At 41.9% G+C, this 19735-nt stretch overlaps 1 protein-coding gene across 1 annotated transcript in view; it reads left to right on the forward strand.

The window, feature by feature from the left end:
* Positions 1-19735, forward strand: part of L3mbtl4 (L3MBTL histone methyl-lysine binding protein 4) — a 211680-nt gene that overhangs the window by 24872 nt on the left and 167073 nt on the right. Inside the window, exon 4 of the mRNA XM_059278761.1 lies at positions 19339-19443. Within this exon, the coding sequence (XP_059134744.1) occupies positions 19339-19443 (105 nt within the window). The remainder of the gene's footprint in view (positions 1-19338; positions 19444-19735) is intronic.

Below are 19735 nucleotides of genomic sequence, written 5' to 3' on the forward strand. Positions count from 1 at the left end.
TGTCCATGTGTCCCCTTCCCTTACCCTGCCCCCAGTTAAGTCACCTGGGGGGGGGCACGGTGTGGGTTTATTGTTTTAGACACCAGGCCAGAAGGTGCTTGCAATCCACTTGAGGAACAGCGATTACCTATCACAAAGTTATTGAGAATATTCTCCGGGTGCAGGCCTTGCTATGTGCCTCTGGCTTCTTTTTCTTTGTTGAGCTCAGCTTGCCTGGAGCCAGCTGTATGTGACCTGTTCTGAACTGTTTGTTCATTTGTTTCTGAGACTAGAGCTTACTTAGTAGTTGGGATGCATATATAGATGTTGATTGTACACCCAAATTTCTGTGGAAATGAGGATTCTGCACCTGAGATTTCAACAGAGCAAACCCTCAAAAATTCAGTCAGAATTGCATTAACTTATTAAATGACACTTTTGTTGGTTCCTGAATCCCATGTTCTCTACTAAGGACCATCTCTTGGTATAATCTTGGCAGCAGCTTGGGATTCTGAGTTCAGAATTCATCTTTGAAAAGTGTTCAGAATAACAGAGAAGAGCCTCTAAAATGAAAGCGTGAGGACATGCAATCGGCCATCTTAACTGAGGCTCAGAAGTCAGTTGTTTTGTTACGTAAGTCATCATGTTTCACTATTTGTCTGAGCTGTAGATGGCAAAGAAGATGTCACTTTGGGAGAGTAGAATTCAAAGTCTGTATTGCTGCTTTGCCGTGTGGCTACAGTGACCAGCTACTATGAAATCCTGGCTCCTTTTATCTCCCAAATATATTTTACAGTCCTTGGAGAGAGTAATGACAGATACTCTTGAAGGGCACTTGTGTGACTCTGTTCTGTATGTGTCTGTGTATGTCACAAACCCTTTGGACATCTAATGAATGCTATTGGTAATATTTTTAGTGGAACGTTTCTAGTCATCTGAACATAAACATGGAAATGAACTTGGTGGATTCTTAGAGTCCGTGAAGACATCAAGAGTGCTGTCACCAGGCCACCATCAGACCCAACTGTACAAGGTGTAGTCTGAGCAAGAATAGAAAAAGTTGTTTTGTGCATGAGAATGCCCTATATATTTATGTGTGTGCTTTGTATAGACTCATTTTCTTTGTGATAAAAACAGAAAAAGACAAACAAAACCAAAAACCCAGAAGGATTTTAGTGGGAGCATCTGTTTGTACCTGTAGGGCTAAATATAAACCCAGACTTTACCCAAAGCAAAACATATGCAAGCTTTTCAGGTTTTAATTAATACATAATAATATTAGAAAAATGAGATTAAAAAAATACTCTTGAGTCGTTGGATGAAGATGCTGAATTTTGGTACCCTGGACCAAGAGCCACTGTTAGCTTAGGGAAAAAGCTTCCTGAAGAAAAGGTGGAAGGTGTGGCTAACACATCCCAGTCTTCTGGGACCTTGCAGTGAGTGGACTTTTTCAATAACAATTGATTCTGAAGTACTCAGAAGAGCACTGAAGCTCTAGGGATGTTCAGCAGGGTGAGAATTGAAAAGTAGCTACACTGGTGTGTTTGTGGGCTGTTCAGGGTCTGTGAAAGCTTCGGTAGGCAATGCACATTGCAAAAAGTACAAATTATCACAATATGGAAAGTCTGTGCATCTTTTCCAGGCCTGAAGCCTCAATGTCGGTTGGCACCTTACTGCTGGCCATTTCCTCGGCCAGCCACCAGTGGCCAGGCACTGCCCTCTCACCTCCTAAGCAGAACGTGAACCTGGCTGCTTCCCTTGTTCCCATCCCTGCTCTGTGCTAATCAAGCTCCTCAGCTCTCTTGTCCACGGCATGGTGACTTTCTGAAATTTTAACATAATAATGTAGTGGACAGGTCAAGGTTTAAGTTGGGATCCAATTCGCTGTGCTGACAGATCCAAAGGCTCTGTAAATGGAGCAATTAGAGAACCTCATTCTATCTGTATGTGGTTTAGTCCTGGTGTTCTTCCGTGAAGTGAAAACATACAGCATGCTTGTCTGCTCTATGCATGGTATTTACTTCATGTTTTCCAAAGCTGTTAGGCCCCCTCTGCTCAGCCAGGTCTGTGCCTTGGCCTTTAGACAGCTGCATTGTATTCTACCGTGCTGTGTTCATTTTCTCCTTATTTTTGCATATTTTGTGGTCGGGGAAATCCATCCTGACTGCCCTTGCCAGATGTATAGCTAGTCGGCTTCAGAACACTTGTCTTTGTTGTCCAATCTGCCACTGCATCATTAGGATATCCACACACAAGTTCTCTTTAAAACTCTTCATGCACTTTTTCAAATGGTATTGGGGACCATTTGACAGCCATATAGAAAATGCTCAGGTGCTCATTTTCTATATTTATGTAGCTAATCATAGTTTTAACTGTAGAATAAATATTTAAAATGATGATGTCTTTAACTGGTGACGGTGATGATGGTCAGGATTGCTTACAGCCCAGAACAATGAGCTAGCACAGTAACTATTTGGCAGCATGCTGAGGACAGATACACTTGAGTCTTGGCCTTGGGCACCTCATTCATAAAATGTGCATGGGAACTCTACAGGGCCTTGATGTAATTTAGTGTGTAATTCTCATTATGTGCTTAGAGCCATGTGTGATGTGGAGTTAAGTGCTGTGTGAGTGTTTGTGCACAAAAGTGCCACTGTACAATCTGATTAAGAATGTCTTAGCCACATGGTTTGGTCTTATTCTCCTATTTGTGTTAATGAGAAAACAATATCTTACTATCATGGGTGACAGCAAATGTTAACTATACCTCAGATGGTTCTGGGTGCTTTTGTGTGTTTGGAATAGACAGGAGCATGATTTTTTCTTGTTTCATCAAATATTAAGTTGACCAACCTTTCACTTGAAAAACCTAGCAGAATGATTTTCTCTACTTTGGAGACTTCTATAAGTACATTCTGACCTTCTAGAAGTTGATTGGTGGGTTTTTTGGTTTATCTTGGGGGGCTGTTTCCTTATATTTCTTTTTGAAGATTTCATGCTATCTAATTGCATGCTTATTTTTATCCCCACTGAGTAAAAAAATCAAGCATTGATTGTAGTTAAGCTGTTTAAATAAGTCTGCCCCTTTGACTTCCCAGAATCTCACTTTTGACATTTGAAATGGTAATGTTTCCACCCTCAAGATGCACTTTGAGACAAATGAAGATGTGTCATATACTGCTGGCATAGAAACATATTTGTAGGTTGCTAAACTCTTTGCAAGGGTCTTAAATATGAGTTGTTTGGTCACTGCGGTCACTTGGATAAAGATTTGGACACATGAGGACCAGTGTTTTACAAGGCATGTTAAGAATGTGTTCCTTAAACTGGGGGGGAAGATGGCTCAGAGGTTAAGAGTGCTGCCTGCTCTCCCAGAGGTCCTGAGTTCAATTTCCAGCACCCACATGGTGGCTCACAACCATCCATAATGAGATCTGGTGCCCTCTTCTGACCTGCGAGCATATATGTAGGCAGAACACTGTATACATAATAAACAAATAAATCTTAAACAAAAAAAAAACTGGGGTAGTGGTGGTGTATGCCTTTAATCCCAGTGCTCGGGAGGCAGAAGGGGGTGGATCTATGTGAGTTCTAGGCCAGCCTGGTCTACAGAGCGAGTTCCAGAACAGCCAGAACTGTTCCACAGAGAAACCCTATGTCTAAAAACAAATCAAATAAATAAATAAATAAATAAATAAAACAATGATTATCTTAGAAAAAAGAATCTAATCTAATTGATTAGATACCTGATTTTATTCATTCAGAAATGACTTAAGATCATGAATAAAATATTAAGCAACGATTTCATTCAAGTTTAACTAGTCTCCTTGGTAGAGCCTCACCTTGAATAGATCCTGTCAAGAGTGAGACTCTTGCCTCTCCTTGCCATGAGTCTGTAATTTCCTGATGTTGATGGTAGCCGACTTCCTCGTTCTTAAGAAATATATACTAAAGTGTTTTAAAGTGGCAGGCAGTGGGTCAGTCAGCTTACTAAAAGCCCAGGAAGAAGGAAAAATCTTTGCGGTGCATTTGAAAAATTCCTGGAAGTTTGCTATTGTTTGCTGAAACATTTATTAACTTTATTGGTAGCAATAAAAATGTGTTTGTGTATTAAAAACTAGGAACATGAGGATGGCAGCTTCTGCCTGCAGATGAACTAAGGGCCTGTCTTTGGGTGTTCTCCTAGCATCCTGTACTGGGCACGCCGGCTGACTCCTGCAACACTCCACAGCAGAGGCTTTGCTGGTGGCCTTGGTTGCTCACCTTCCCCACTCTGTGCTGACTCACAGATGAGCTTGGTAAAGCAGTCTTTCTGTTTTGTTTTTTTGTTTTTTGGTTTTTTTTTGTTTTTCGAGACAGGGTTTCTCTGTGTAGCTTTGAGCCTTTCCTGGATCTCGCTCTGTAGACCAGGCTGGCCTCGAACTCACAAAGATCCGCCTGGCTCTGCCTCCCGAGTGCTGGGATTAAAGGCGTGTGCCACCACCGCCTGGCAAAGCAGTCTTTCTGTATGTGAAAAGTTACATGTCCTTTCACTCCTCCACTGATCATTCAGATCTGTGCGTGTGCACCCTGGAGACTTTACCTGTCCCCAAAACTGTGGTGGCACGCATGTGTCCTGCTGATAACTCTTGCACATGGCATTGTGCAAAGGAGCTTTGGCAACAGCGTGCCTGCCTTTTCTCCAGCCACAGCATACCCCCACTAATGCTATGACTCATGACTCATTTTTGCAAGCTTTTAAAATAATAGCATATAATTTGTACCTGATTTTGCTGTGGGTATGGAACCTTGAATAATACTACTTCTCCATCATTAGTGGTAAAATGAATCAATTTCATAATAGAAAATATTATTTTGTGAGTGTTCTGGTAAAAGAAAATGAGAAAACAAAATAACTTCTGCCATCTAGGAGTCCAAGGCATTTCCCTGGAGCTGTCCTTGTCCGTAAGATGGGCGCCATAGCTGGGAGCCAAGTTTTACGGTGCTTGTTTTGTGCCAAGTCTGTCCCCTCACCTGGAACAAACAGTTGGCAGGCTTCCAGAACTTGGTTATGATCTGCTTCTGTGCTGGCTTCTAACCTTGAGGAAGTCCCCTCCTCACGTCTCCAGCGTGGAGTTTATCTGTAGACGCTCTCCTCAGGTGTGCAGACTGGAGGACTTTGTAGGACTTAGGGTATCGCATGCAGTGGGATTTTGTTTACCTAGAGTGTGATTCTGGATCTCTGTCCACATCATGGAAGGTACTCTTGTCGGCACGCTATCAGTTACGTTCAAGACATGCAGGACATTCAGAGAGAGATATTTAAAACTGTCACATCACAAATAAACCACTCAACAAGAGACAGGTTGAGGGCATGGCATTTTTCACTCTTGCCTTTCAGATGGTTTAAAATAGAAAGTTTAGTTTGATTTGAATTCCCCAAGGACTGTCTTGTCTTTTAGCCGTATTATATTGCTTGCAGCATTAGAGAAAGCTCCCCAGTGTTGGCTGGAGAAACAATTCGGAAATGCTGAAAGATGTGCCTGGACCCTCCGCCCAACTCCTGTATCTAATAGTCACGTGTGACTAGACTAGACACCATCAGGAACTCTGTAACATCGGCTCCTCCCATACCCCGTCTTGCATATTTCACCCTCGTTGAGCTGGGGAAATGTGTACATTTCTATACTGTCTTCTTTTTAAAATATTTATTTATTGTAGTTTATGGGTTAGTGTTGGCCTGTGTATATATGTGTGTACCCCCTGCATGCCTGGTGGCTTCAGAGGTCAGAAGAGGACATTGGATTCCCGGGAACTGGAGTTACAGAGAGTTATGAGCCAAGACAGAGGTGCTGGGAATCTAATCTGGGTCTTCTGCAAGAGTAAGTGTGCTCTTCCTGCTGAGCCATCTTTTCAGTAGCTTCATTTTGAAATATTAATGCTCATCTCCCTGCTGTCTATCCTTCTCTTTTGGCTTTTTGCCAGCATTTTGTGTGTGTGTGTGTGTGTGTGTGTGTGTGTGTGTGTGTGTGTGTGCAGCAACTTTGAAGTGAGCTGTGAAATTTCAAAGCAGTGAACAGGAGGCAGGCACACAGAGTGTGTTCAACACAGTCTGCTGTAAACAGAGGATATGCAGAAAGAAGATGGGGAGAAGTAAACACACACGACATTTATTTTTGTAGACATAAGATGAACCTGACAAATCATTCATTTTTGTCACCAGTTTGGATATCATTATCCTTTAAGGTTTTCTTGGAATCTTCTTGGAATCCAAAATCATCTGCGAATGTAAGGTTCGAAAGATATTTTACCAGCCAAGTCATGGAGTTTTTAAATGATTTCATGTTTATATAAAAAGCTAGGCAATCAAATATAGCTTTAATGGGTGGTGGTGCCCACACACAGTGAAACACAATGCAGCTCTAAACAAGAATATAAGCTGACTGACCCAGTAAGAGTCTGAGAAACATTCCACAAGCAGGAAGCCGTGTGCACAAACCATGTGAGTGTGCTGACTTTTGTGCAAGAGAAAAAGATAAAAAGCACCCACATACCTCTGCAAGAACAAACTTGGGAAGGATGGAGACTATGTACACCACAGGGATGTTGGGTACTTCCAGGATGAGAGCTGCAGTGAGTATAGTGGATTCTGGGAGAAACAGACACCTAAAAGCTTGGTTTAGGAAGGCTTTTTTTTAACCTTTGGTAAAAATGATAAAACATTCAACCACTGAGGATGGAAAACAAATGGAATCAAAGAAGCTGCATGTTATGGAAAACAAACACGGTGCAGTCTCCTTGCCTGGCCAGTGGCCTGCAAACAATGGCGCATTTTGTAGTTCTTTGGTGATATTATCAACAGTCCAGTTCTGCAACCCTAAGAGATGCCCTGGAGGGTCTAGTTAAGGAGTGAAGGGGTGACTTCAGAGGGGAAAGGTCACAGGACAAGAAGGAAAAGAACAAGCCTTTGGGGTTGGTTAGAATTGGACGTATTTGTTTGAACTTGGAATTTACAAAATATGTACACATGTGTGCTGGTGTTTATGTTTGCATGTACACACACATTTTATGTGTAACCAAGCAGTGAAGAACCTGGGCAACACCAGGACTGGTCATCACCATGAATATTGCCGTTGAGGGACGGACGGTCATGGTGCACCTCTGGGTGTGTTATTCTGAGGACATCACTCCTGTAGTATTCTGGCAACTGAATCCTATGGGACATCAGACAAGTTCAAAATGATGAATATTCTAATTGAAGAGTCAGAGGAGAGGACTGTGTTCTTGAAAATGTCACCAAGATAAAAGACAATGACATGTTAATGGAAACTGTTCCAGACCCGGGGAGACTACGGAGATTTGTCAGCTTAAAGTGACATCTGATTCTAGATAGATCCCATTTGCAGGGCATGGGTGGGGTGTTACAATGTAGAGTTAGGGGCTGGGGAGGCGGCTCAGTCATTAAAATACTTGCCTTGCAAGTCTGAGAACCTGAGTTCCACCCTCAGAACCCAGTCACAAAAGCCAGTGTGGTGATGTGCACTGTGTGGGAGGCAGAGAAAGGTAGATTCTGGGACTCCCTGGCCAGCCTCGCTTACTTGATGAGTTTCATGCCAGTAAGAGACCATGCCTTGCAAAAATGCTTCTGAGTAGCAATAACTGAACTTGTCATCTGAATTGCATACACATGCACGTGCATGTGCACACACACATGTGTGTACCCATGAGCACACACATGGGTACACACACACATACACACACACTCCTATCCTTACATGAACATACAAACATCATCACACACCAATAAAAATAAAGTATGCTTTGGAAAAAATGGGCAATAATGCAAGATGAGTGGAAAACTAGCCCAAGTATAATGCAAATATAACTGACCTATGGTGAGGTGAGGTATTGTTCCATTCATTATTCAGGCAAATGCATAGCTGTGAAGGAAAGATGTTTGCTATATAGGAACAAAGAACCTGAAGATGCTCCTGAAAATGTACATGTATCACATGTACCAGTTTCTGTCTATACATGAGTGCAGGCCAATGAAAACGAGGACGTAAGAGCAAATGGCCCGCGGGTGAGAGGCCAGGCTGTGCCCGAGCCTTCAGCTGCACAGGGCACCTTTATACTTTCCTTTACCATTGTGTGGAACTTGGCTTTCTTTCCAAATGGAAATCTCCCCAAAAGAATAAATTCACATCAAAAAATTGGCATTCAGATGTTAAACACTGATAAGCAGAACTACAGTGACTGCTTAAAATGCGCCCTGGGAACCGCAGAACCGGAGGCTACTCACCGTTTTCTAGATGTGTTTATTTGCAATGAAGCCTGAATTGTCCAATCACACTCCAGCTGTCCAAAGCCAGCCATAAATTAGAAAAATAATAATGGATGGAGTCTGCTGTAAAAATTTTCCATGTACAGCAGTGGTGATCACTGAAGAGTTTTAAGGTACTTAAAAGGTTTTACATTAGAGTCCAAATTCAATCCATTGTGAGTTGACTTTTTTTATGTTTCAGTCCTCCACATGCAGGCATCTAGTTTTTTGTCCCCACCCCTTCCTTGATAGCCAAGCTTCCCAGCATTGTTTGTTAAGGAAGTTGACATTTGGATAATGGGCATTTGGGCATAACTCAATTTCTTCCTATTTTGTATCCTTTGGTCTTATTCAGTTGCTCTGTCCATTACTTCCACATGAATGTGACCAAGATTTATTTTAGGCTGGTGCTTTTGGAGGGTCTCAGTCTACCATGTTGGGGGAGGCATGAGGGAGCTCATGGAAGTGGGGGATTATGGGAAAGACTTGTCCATCCTGGCAGACTAGGAGAGAGAGAGTGCAGGGCTAGAACCAAGGCCTATCTATGGCCATCAGAGGCCTGCTTTTTGGTAATCAGTCAGGCTCCAGTTTTTAAAGAGGGCACCACTGGGAAATAAGCACTCAAAGCAGGAGCCTGTACAGATTCAAACCATAACATTCTGCCCCCTTGTTCCCAAAGGGCTTTGGCTGTCTCATAATGCAGAGTGCATTAGTCCAACATTGAGTCCCATACTCTGAGGAGGCATGCTGCCAATTATTAATTGTGAGTCCTTGTAAAATAAAAAAGGAAAGTTTATGTTTGCAGCAGTGGAGAATAAACATTTCCATAGCACAAGGAAGGGAAGAGGAGGAGATCAATGTAGGATGAGACCAAAGCAAGACTAAACTTTGACTGGGGAGACACTAAATCTTTTCCATGAGAGTGTCTGGATGACGTGGTGGCTTTATTCCAGCTCTAGATGGCTATGGCAGCCCTACGCATATGGCCACCTGCTGCACACATGGCTTTTCTGTTAAGCTGTCTCCACTTAGCACCCACAGTTCTGACATCTCTAACAACCTGAGGTCTCCACAGCAACAATGGCTTCATGCAGCTCCCTTTGAGAGGTTTCATGAAGGAAACTATATATTTCTTATTCTCTCAAGCACTCCGTAATGCCTCAGTATAAGCCTTGACAACACCACCCTTCTTACATTTTGCATGCTTGCAAAATCAGTACCATGTGACACCCAAATTGTGCTGCCAGGTTGAGTGGCTGCTGGGCCTCCTTGGGCTGTGGCTGCACAAACTCTGGCTGCAGGAAACCTTAGATGCTTGTGCAGTCAAACCTGCTGAAAGCATTCTTTTTTTTTGTTTTTTTTTTTTTTTTTGTTTTTTTTGTTTTTCAAGACAGGGTTTCTCTGTGTAGCTTTGTGCCTCTCCTGGAACTCACTTGGTAGCCCAGGCTGGCCTCGAACTCACAGAGATCTGCCTGGCTCTGCCTCCTGAGTGCTGGGATTAAAGGAGTGTGCCACCACCGCCAGGCGAAAGCATTCTTATGTGACCTTGCTTGAGTGGGACATTCCTGCAAATACTTAATTTCTAAAGGAAATCTTTTCAATTTTATAACTTGGAGCCTTAAATGGATATGATCTTTACAGGGAACCTGTTCTATTGTCCCAGGGCAGAGAGCACAGCTTCTCTTTGATGGCAGGAATCTCTGCAACAGTTACAGTTGCTTTGTCTTAATTTGCATTGTCTGCAACTTGGAACATGGTCATCCTTCTGTTACAGTCAAACTTATGTGTGTCTCAAATCATCCATATTTGATTTTCTTTCTTGATTCTCACTAAAACAAGTCTGCAATAACCACATTATAGTCTGAATGTTATGCTGCCGTGATATTGCCTACTCAGAAAAAAAATTAGTCAATTTCTTTTGAGTTCAGCCTCACTCACATTTTGGGGACATGGACAAAGTATATTCAGATTCTTTGCCAGAATGTATCGTCAATGGCCCCTAGTTTAATCCCACTAGAGTCCTGCTTCTGATCTGAGACCCCATGAGCACATCCTTAACTGTCCACATTTCTGTAAACATTGGCATTCTGATCTTCTGAAATCTCAGCCAAATCATTCACCATCTCAGCTGAGTTTATTTGCGGTGTATTTTGGCTCACAAGGATATGGTTGGTCATGGTGAGGCAGTCAAGGCAGCAGGAGCCTGAGGGAGCTAGCTGGTCACCTCGAATCTGCTGTTAGGAAGAAGAGTACAGTGAATACCAGTGTGCTCAGCCCAGCCACAGACAGTTCAGGATCCCAACCAGAGAACCGGACCACCTGCAGTGGTTGGTTCTTCCCACATCAATTATCATAATAATGAAAATACCTCACTGTAGATGAATTTCTAAATGGACTTATTAAATAAAAAACACAGAGCCAAATATAGGAATGAAAGCCTTAGAGAGATCAGGGAAATAGGGAAAGCCACCAGCCAACCTTACCTCACCAACTCCCCAGCTTCCAAATGTGAGTTACTTCCTGTCTACCCATGTCTATATGCCTGGCTGTTCTGCCATCTGATTTACTCTCTCCGTTCAGCTACATCACTTCCTCTTCCTGTCCAGCTCTGTCATTTCCTGTCTGTCTGTACAGACCTCCATGGTTAACTTATGTTGGAATTCAAGGTGTGTGCCACCACACCTGGCTCTGTTTCCAGTGTGGCCTTGAACACAACAGAGATCCTGCCTGCCAAGTGATAGGATTAAAGGCATGTGCTAACATCACATGACTTCTGTGTGGTGACTGGTTTTTTCCTCTGATCTCCAGGCAAGCTTTATTTATTAAAGTACAAATAAAATATCACCACATTTCAGCACAAATAAAATATCACCACACCATAGATGTGCCTAGCTGTCTGCCTTTCAGATAATTCTAGATTCTATCAAGTTGAAGATTAACTTCAACCATCTCAATCACTGAAAGCTGCTTAAAAAAAAATCTAGGATTGCTTCAGTGCACATCTTGGAAATGTTCCTCTTGTCCAAAGGCCCAAGAGCCACACAGTCAAGTACGGTCACACTAGTGACCCCACTCTTGGTATCAGCTTTTTTCTTCTCCTGCTTACTATATTAGTAATTTTTGCATCACTGTGACCAAAATGCCTTCCCCCCAAAAAATCATCTTCTGGCAGGAAAATATTTATTTTGGTTCATGATTTCAGAGGGTCTCAGGCCTTCATGGCAAAAAGTATGATGAAGTTCATGACAACAGAAGTATGGGTTGGGGCACCCCTACTGTGAGGGACCAGGAAGAAGAAAGTGTGAGATCAGTATCAAGTTCCAGGTAGAACCATAAGTGGCCAGCTTATGCTACTTGCTCTGGCTAGGCCTTACCCTGTCAAGATACTATAGCCTCCTAAATGGTGCCACTGGCCATGAAAAAGGTGCTAAAGCATGAGACTGTGTAATGACAACATGTGAGATTCAAATCACCATAATTGTCATATTGTTCTGGCTAAGATTTCAAGTACTATATTTAGGAAGTGCAATGAGAATCAAAATTCTCGTCTTGTTCCTTAATTTAGAGGAAATGTTTTCAATTTTCCGCTATCGAGTGTCTTGTTGGATATGGGTTTGTTATATATAGCCTTTCTTGGATTGAGGTATGATCCTTCTATTTCTAGTTCCTAAAGGACTTTACTTGGATGTTGAGATTTTATCGAAACTTATACTGTATTTATTGAAGCAGTTGGTGTATATTTTGTCTTTGATTCTGTTAGTGTGCTATGTTTACTGTTTTTCATGTGTGGAGCCATCTTTGTATTCCTGGGATGAAACTCACTTGGTCATTGTGTATTACTATATTGTTCAGTTCATTGCACATCTTCTACCTCACCATGTAGTAGTCCAGAATGTCTTCTGAACCCACAGTCCTCTGGCCTCTGCCACCCATGTCCTAGGAACATATATGCACTACCATGCCCAGCCATTGACTTTCTTTTTTTTTTTACTTACATTCATTAAGGAAGCTATACTTTTTGTTGCACTTGCATTCAGTATTAAAGGTGGCACTGACTTTGTAAGGTAAGTCTGCCAGTGTTCCTCGCTTTTCTGTTTTATGGACTAGTTAGAGGAGCCTTGGTGTTGATTCTTTATACATTTGATAAAACATAGCTTCTGCACTGCCCTGGATTAAAAAAAGAAGTCTTATCACTCGTTATTGAACTGTTTAATTTTCTTAAATATACAAATTCAATGATAGTTGGTCATATGTATCTAGAAATATATCCATTTATTTGGATTTGTTCAAATTTATTAAGGTGGGCATTTTTCAAAATAATCCCTAATCTGAATTTCAGTGATATCTGTTGCAATCTCTCTTTTTTGGTCTGATTCTATTAATACACTTCTCTCTTTCTTTTGGGTAGTTTGGCTAAGGGCTTCTCAATGTGCTGAATCTCCTCAAAGAATCAGTTTAATGATCCTGTGAGTCATGTTTTTAAAGTCTATATCATTAATTTCTTTTCTGATCTTTATTATTTATTCCCCTTTTACTGGTTTGGGGTTTTTCTTCTTCTTCTGTATTATTTTTTGGGGGTTTCAAAGATGCATCATTGAGTTGCTTATTTGAGATCTCTCATGACCATACATGCCCCTTTTAATTCTTTTTCTGTCTCCTACAGATTCTCATGTTTCATTTTCACTTGATCCTAGGACATAACCGTTTCCTTGATTTCTTCAATGAATCACTAATAATTGTAAGGCCATTGCTCAGCCTCATCATTTTGTCAACTCTCTGTTCTTTCTCTTGCTTTTGATTTCTAATTTTACTCCATTATGACCTGAGGAGCTTTGAGCAATTATTTCAATTATTTTTTTTGTAATGACTTGGCTTTTTGCCTAAAAATATGTTCTATTTTGGAGACAGTTCTATGAGCTGCTGAAAAGAATGCATATACTGCAGTTTTGGATAGAACATTATGTAGCTGTCTGTTAAGTTCATTTTAACTGTATTTAGTTTGGTGTAAAGTTTTTGTTAATTTCTTGGAGCTGGGTGAGCATTTAGTGAGAGCAGAATAGTGCAAGCATCCACTATTTCTGTATTAGAGCTTCTATGTTCATGGTTTCCCTTAGCACTTGTTTTATGAAATTTGGTATACAGATGTGTGTGTGTGTGTATATATATTTATATATATACATACATACACACATACATATATATGTATATATACTATACAGTAAATAGATAATTTATGTATAATTTAGCATACATAATAAATATGTAGGACTATATACTAAAATATATACTATGTCTTCTGTGTATAGTGTTGTTCCCTTTACCAACATGTAGCAACTTTCATTGTGTTTTGCCACTTGAAATCTGCTTTTTGAGACAAGTATGGAAAGCTGCACCTGCTTTACCTGGGTTTCCTTTATTTGGAATACAATTTTTTAACTTTTAACTTTCAGACTGTATTTGATGGAGGACCATGTTTTTTATAGGTTGGAAATAGAAGGATATTTAATTATAATTCCATTAGCCAGTCTCGGTTTTATTTGGAGAATTAGGACCATTTAAATCCAGTGCTATAATTAGGGGATGTACTATTTCTTGGCATACTTAAAAAAAAAAACTGATGTGTAATTACTTCCTAATTAATTCTAATTTGCCTGTTTAGTCTTCTAGTAGGACTTATTATTCTCTTCCTTCTTAGTGTTGTGTTTACCTTGCTCTGTTGTGTTTAGGGTTCCTTAGGTATCATCTGCAATATGGAAGTAGTCATGGATTGCTTTAGCTTATACTGACCTTGACTTCCTTATATTCTTAAGGATACTTGTTCATGATATTGGGATCTGGGCTGGGCATCTACTGTCACCTGGTATCTTAGAGTTTTAGTGCTGTGAGGAGACACCAGGATGACAACAACTCTTATAAAGGAAAACATTTAGCTGGGGCTGGTTTACAGTTTCAGAGGTTTAGTCTATTATCTTCATGGCAGGACATGGTGGTGTGCAGGCAGACATGGTGCTGGAGAAGGAGCTGAGAGTTCTACATCCTGATCTGCAGGCAGCAGAGGTGAAGACTGTGTACCACACTGGGCATAGCTTGAGCATATGAGACATCAAAACCCACCTCCACTGTGACACATTTCTCCAACATGGCCACACCTCCTAAGACTGCCAATCCCTATGGACCGAGCATTCAAACACATTAGTCTGTGGGGGACATCCCTATTCAAACCACCACCTGACCTCAGAGTTTTCATTGGCAAATCTGATATTATTCAGATGTTTTCTGCCTTGATACGTGAGTTGGCTCTGTCGGTACAGTATTCTTTCTCAGTTCTTTACTGTTGACATTTTTCTCTAAATAAACAATAAAGGGGATCTTTTCTGGTCCATTTCCTGGGTTTGTAAACAATCCTTGTGTCTGAGTATCCGTGTTTCCCCAAGAACTGGGCAGTTCCCTGGCATTGTGTCAGTGAATAGATTTTCTGTACCTTTAGTTTGTCCCTTTTGTTTTTTGTTTTTGTTTTTTGACAATGTAACCAGGGATTTCAGATTATAGTGAGGAGTTGAATGTATTTCCAGCTGGATTCTGTGGTGAAGTTTCCCACTGACTTCTTTGGTGACTTGATTGTCTTCTGACGGTGTGTATTGTGTCGGAGCCTGAAGTTCCAACCTTTCCTTGGGGTCTTATAAGAAGACAATTGTACATGGTTGCACATGTAGGACACACCCTGTGCAATCATTTCTAGTCTTATCAGCCATGCAGAGTCTGAAAAGGCCTGGGTGTAATACAGGGTGGCCTTGCATCGATGGAGTGTCCACAGTCCTTTTATCTCTGCTATAGCTCTTGGAGGTGGCATATCCATGAGTAGGCCTTCAGGCCCATCCACCTGCTCGGATATCGGTTGTTGGCTTGAGATTTTTTAATCTCCTTTTTTTTTTGAGTTATAGTATCATTTTAACTTTGAGTTGGGGTGTATAGTATTGAGCAGTATGTGCCGACTTTAAGCTGGGCTGAGAACGTTCTTCCATGGCAGGGCAAAGTGTGTCTTGGATCCCCAGTGTCTGTAGGGAGAAGAATTACCACTAACAGAAGCAAATAGCATTGAGCTAGAATCAGGAATAAGATAAAACCAACTACCTCTTATATCATGTATAGCTCTGGTAACAACTGCCAGAGTGGTAGGGGCAGAAATCAACCTTCAGGAAAATGTTTTAAAAGATGATTTTTTAAAAATAAGGAACCAAGTCTGTGAAGAATTGTGTTGGGATTTTGATGGAGATTGTATTGAATCTGTATATTGCTTTTGGTAAGATTGCCATTTTTACTATGTTGATTCTACCTATCCATGAGCATGGCAGATCTTTCCATTTTCTGATATCTTCTTCAATTTCTTTCTTCAGAGACTTAAAGTTCTTATAATACAAGTATTTCACTTGCTTAGTTAATAACCTAGTCGTCATCATAGAGCCTTTGTCCAGTGACAGATGGAGGCAGATACAGAGATCCACAGCCAGGCACCAGGCTGAGTTCTGAGAATCCAATTGAAGAGAGAGAGGAAAGATACTGCAGGCGAGGGACGTCGAGATCATGATGGGAGGATGTGCAGAGATGACCGGCCACACTAGTGGAAACCCATGAACTGTGGACTGGTGGCTGTCGAGCCTCCATGGGACTGGAATAGGCCCTCTGGACATGGAAGACTGTTGTTTGGCTTGAACTGTTTGGGGGGCACCCAGGCAGGAGGATCGGGATCTGTCCCTGGTACATGGCAGGCTTCTGGGAATCTGGTGCCTATGGTGTGACACCTTGCATAGCCTAGGTGCAGTGGGAAGGGACTTGGACCTGCCTAGGCTCAGTGAGCTGGGCTGTGCTGACTCCCCATGGGAGACCTCGATTTGAGGGATGTGGGGATGCGGGGTGGCTTGGGAAAGAGAGCTGGGGGGGAGGAGTGAGGAGGGGGGATCTGTGGATAATATGTGGAGTCAGTAGAAAATTTCTTAATAAAGAAAAATAAAATAAAAAAAATAAGGAGCCAATTAAGAGAGAAGAAAAAGATAAATTGAAATGGTGAAAGGTGTCAAATGAAGGCCCTCGTTATAAAAGTATGTGTAGAATAAAAGAATTCCAATTAATCAAAGGAGATGGAGAGGGAGAGAGAGAGAGAATAATAACAGCAAAACTCCAAAGACCCCCAAACAGGAAATCAAAAGGAGAGGCCTAAGAAAAGGATCTCTCTCTCATACACATAGTACAGACATACACACACATACAAACATACATATACCTACATGGATACATACATGGGCAAATATACAGACTCACAAACACCAGACAGACAGACACACACATACAGATAGACAGACAGACAGACATACACACACACACACATACACACACACACACACACACACGTGCATTGTGTGTGTGTGTGTGTGTGCACATGCATTGTACATCAGCCAATACAGACAAACAAAAGGAGTGTTCAGAGCTGGGTGGCAGTGGCACATACCTTTAATCCCAGCACTCAGGAGGCAGAGCCAGGCAGATCTCTCTGAGTTCAAGGCCAGCCTGGTCTACAGATCGAGATCTAGGACAGGCACCAAAACTACATGAGAAACCCTGTCTCAAAAAACAAAAAAACAAAAACCAAAAAAAAAAGTGTTCAGTTAAATGATATTGATATTTAAATATTGTCTCTGTTGGTGCAGTTGCACGGACAGGAGTGGGTACTCCCTCCCTCTGCCCTTCTTCCCCCTTTCCATGTCTTGTTGTTCCATATCCCCCATGAAGTGGCTGGAGATCACCACTTCTTATTGTCACTTATAGCCCAGTTAGCCCAACGGGAATGGTCTGACACTGAAATCAGCTGTTTCCTGGCTTACTAGCGCAAGGCAGAGTGGAGCCTGGACTCCTTTAGATGGGATTCCTAGTCAGAAGATTGTCTTGACATCATGCCAGGGCTGAGCTGAGCTGAGCTTGCTGGGCATGCTGCTTTCTTGTGCCTCCTCGGCCCATGTGCACGATGGAACCACAGACCGTCACGATTGGAGGGATGCTGCAGGTTCTACTCTAGGATTACATGTTTCCGAGTCTCAGTCTCTGCTACCATTGTGCGTACTTGCTCATGTCTGACTGACTCTAGCTGCTGTCTTAAAAAAAGGAAAGTCAGTCCGACTCCTCTCTGTGTGCCAGGCCTGAACCCCAGTGCGTAACTTTTCAAATGACTTCAAGTGACATTTGACTGGTGCTTCTCTTTGCCACCAGGCAAACACTTACTAGGACAGTGTGGCAAAACTTGCTGTGAATTGCAAGGCACAGAAAACCGTGTGCTGTTTCTCAGTCCAGCTCCTGGTGTAGGCATGCTGCCTATACCAAGACACACAGAGTGTTTCCCTTGTGGCTCCATGCTGTGCAGCTCCGGGATCGGCTAAGTCCAGGCTGCCTTGCTGCCTCCATTCCTGTCTCAAGCTTGCCAACCTATTCTCTCCCTCTTCCTGGTTACTTCCCCCTCAGCTGTGCAGCTTGGCTGACCAAGGCTATGTGGTTTTGGCTATTTGATAACCAGAATCTCCTTTCCTGTGATTGTCCAGTATTGAGCTTTGTCATCTGCCTTACAGAGAAGCTGTTTTCTGACTGTACCTTTTCCAAACCACTAAGATGTCAGAAGCCTCAGAGTTAGGGTTCCATAGGCTGGATACACTGCTGGACAGAAGACATATGGCTTCCTAGATTGTCTGTATTAAAATTCAAAGTGGTCCACAGGACTCAGGGCATGGAAGCAGAAGGATCATGAATTCAGGGCTTCCTGGGCCACACAGCAAGAACACATTGTTGAGGATGGGGCCGGGGGGGAAGGTATATATATATATCAAAGTCACTGTAAACAAAGTGACGAGCCCAGCTGTAGACTGGGGATAGATCATCTATGCAATCAGCAAAACATTGTTGTCCAAGGCACAGGAAGGAGGGATGAGAAAAATGAGTGAACGGGTTCATAAGGATTTAATGGATGAACTCTTTGAAAGCATATTAAAACCCAGCTTCCCAATCTATTACTATTATTCTAATTGGAGGTAGCATCAAACTGCCATTTAGTGACTATCTCTAAACTCACATTTTAGTGCAGTTCTCAGACCATATAGAGAAGTTCATTTGTCTAGTAAACCATAAATAGTGAAGAAACTCACGATCTGTCAGTGTGCAGAATGCTCAGCCACCAATGGGACCTCTGTGCCACTCTCACAGTGCCAGGGACAGGTACTGTCATGGAAGAAGGAGCAGAAGGGCTACGAGCCGGTGGCCAAGGGGACACCAGAGCAAAGCCATGGCTCCTGGACACGAGAGGAACACTGTATTGATAAACTCTCAGCACCTGTGGTGGCCTGCTGAGGATGCAAAAGATCAAGCCGTTCTCACTGGCCCTACCCCCTAGCTGAGCACCTATTGACAGCTGACGGCTTCTGGAGAAAGGAGAATGAATTTTCTTTAAGGGTGTGGCACCTAGCAGGTCGACCATTCCAGTAGCTGGCTCCATACCCTTACGTTTATTGGTAGCACAAATTGGACTTGGTAGGTTATTAAAGGAAAAAAAAAAGAGTATGGAGTTAAGAAGGGGGTTAAGTCTGGGGTGAGTTAGGGGGAGGAATACATTGCATGCATGAGTAAAAATAACAAAGAATTAATGTAAGTGTTATACTTCAAAAATCAAGCTTCCAAACTACATGGTAAATTCCTTTATTAAATTCTGTTACTTCACTCTTGACATGTTATAATCATATATAATTGTCAGTCACACCACGATGATGTATTGTATATACTCTACACTGTGGATATATACTCATCACCTTAAATCCCTGTCATCCATTCCTGCTGTCTAACTGCAGCTTTGAATCTTGAGTAGCATCTCCTCTCCCCGCTCCCCCTCCAGCTCCTATACCCACTTTTCTCCTCTGCTTTTATGAATCCTGCTATTTTTACAGTCCACATATCAGCGACATAAAAGTGTTGTATGTTAAATTGTGAAGAAATCTCAGTGGCTGATACTGTATCATGGAATTCCATAGGATCAATCCTTTCCAGAGCATGAAAATGGCTTTCAGGTTGGAATGCGATTGGAAGGCATTGATCCCCGACGTCCATCTGTATTCTGTGCGCTTTCTGTAGCTGAGGTAAGAGGGGGGTGCTATGGCCTTGGGTTAATTGTGTGGTGACAGTTTTGTAGAAAATAACAAATTTCAGCACTTTCTGACATAAACGAGTCCCAGTCCACTATTTTTGTCAATAATGTATAAAAATATACTTCTTAATAATTTTTTTCTTAAGATGAATTTTCTAGTAAGTTCTTCATCAACTAGTGTTTATCATTGAGTTAACTGAAAAAATAGGTCTGTCCTAAAGTTGATAATAATCTAAGGATGCCATGGTGCTATTTTCACCTATTATAGTGATGTAATTATTCAT

Source organism: Peromyscus eremicus, chromosome 13 (assembly GCF_949786415.1).
Source record: "Peromyscus eremicus chromosome 13, PerEre_H2_v1, whole genome shotgun sequence".
Classification (NCBI taxonomy): domain Eukaryota; kingdom Metazoa; phylum Chordata; class Mammalia; order Rodentia; family Cricetidae; genus Peromyscus; species Peromyscus eremicus.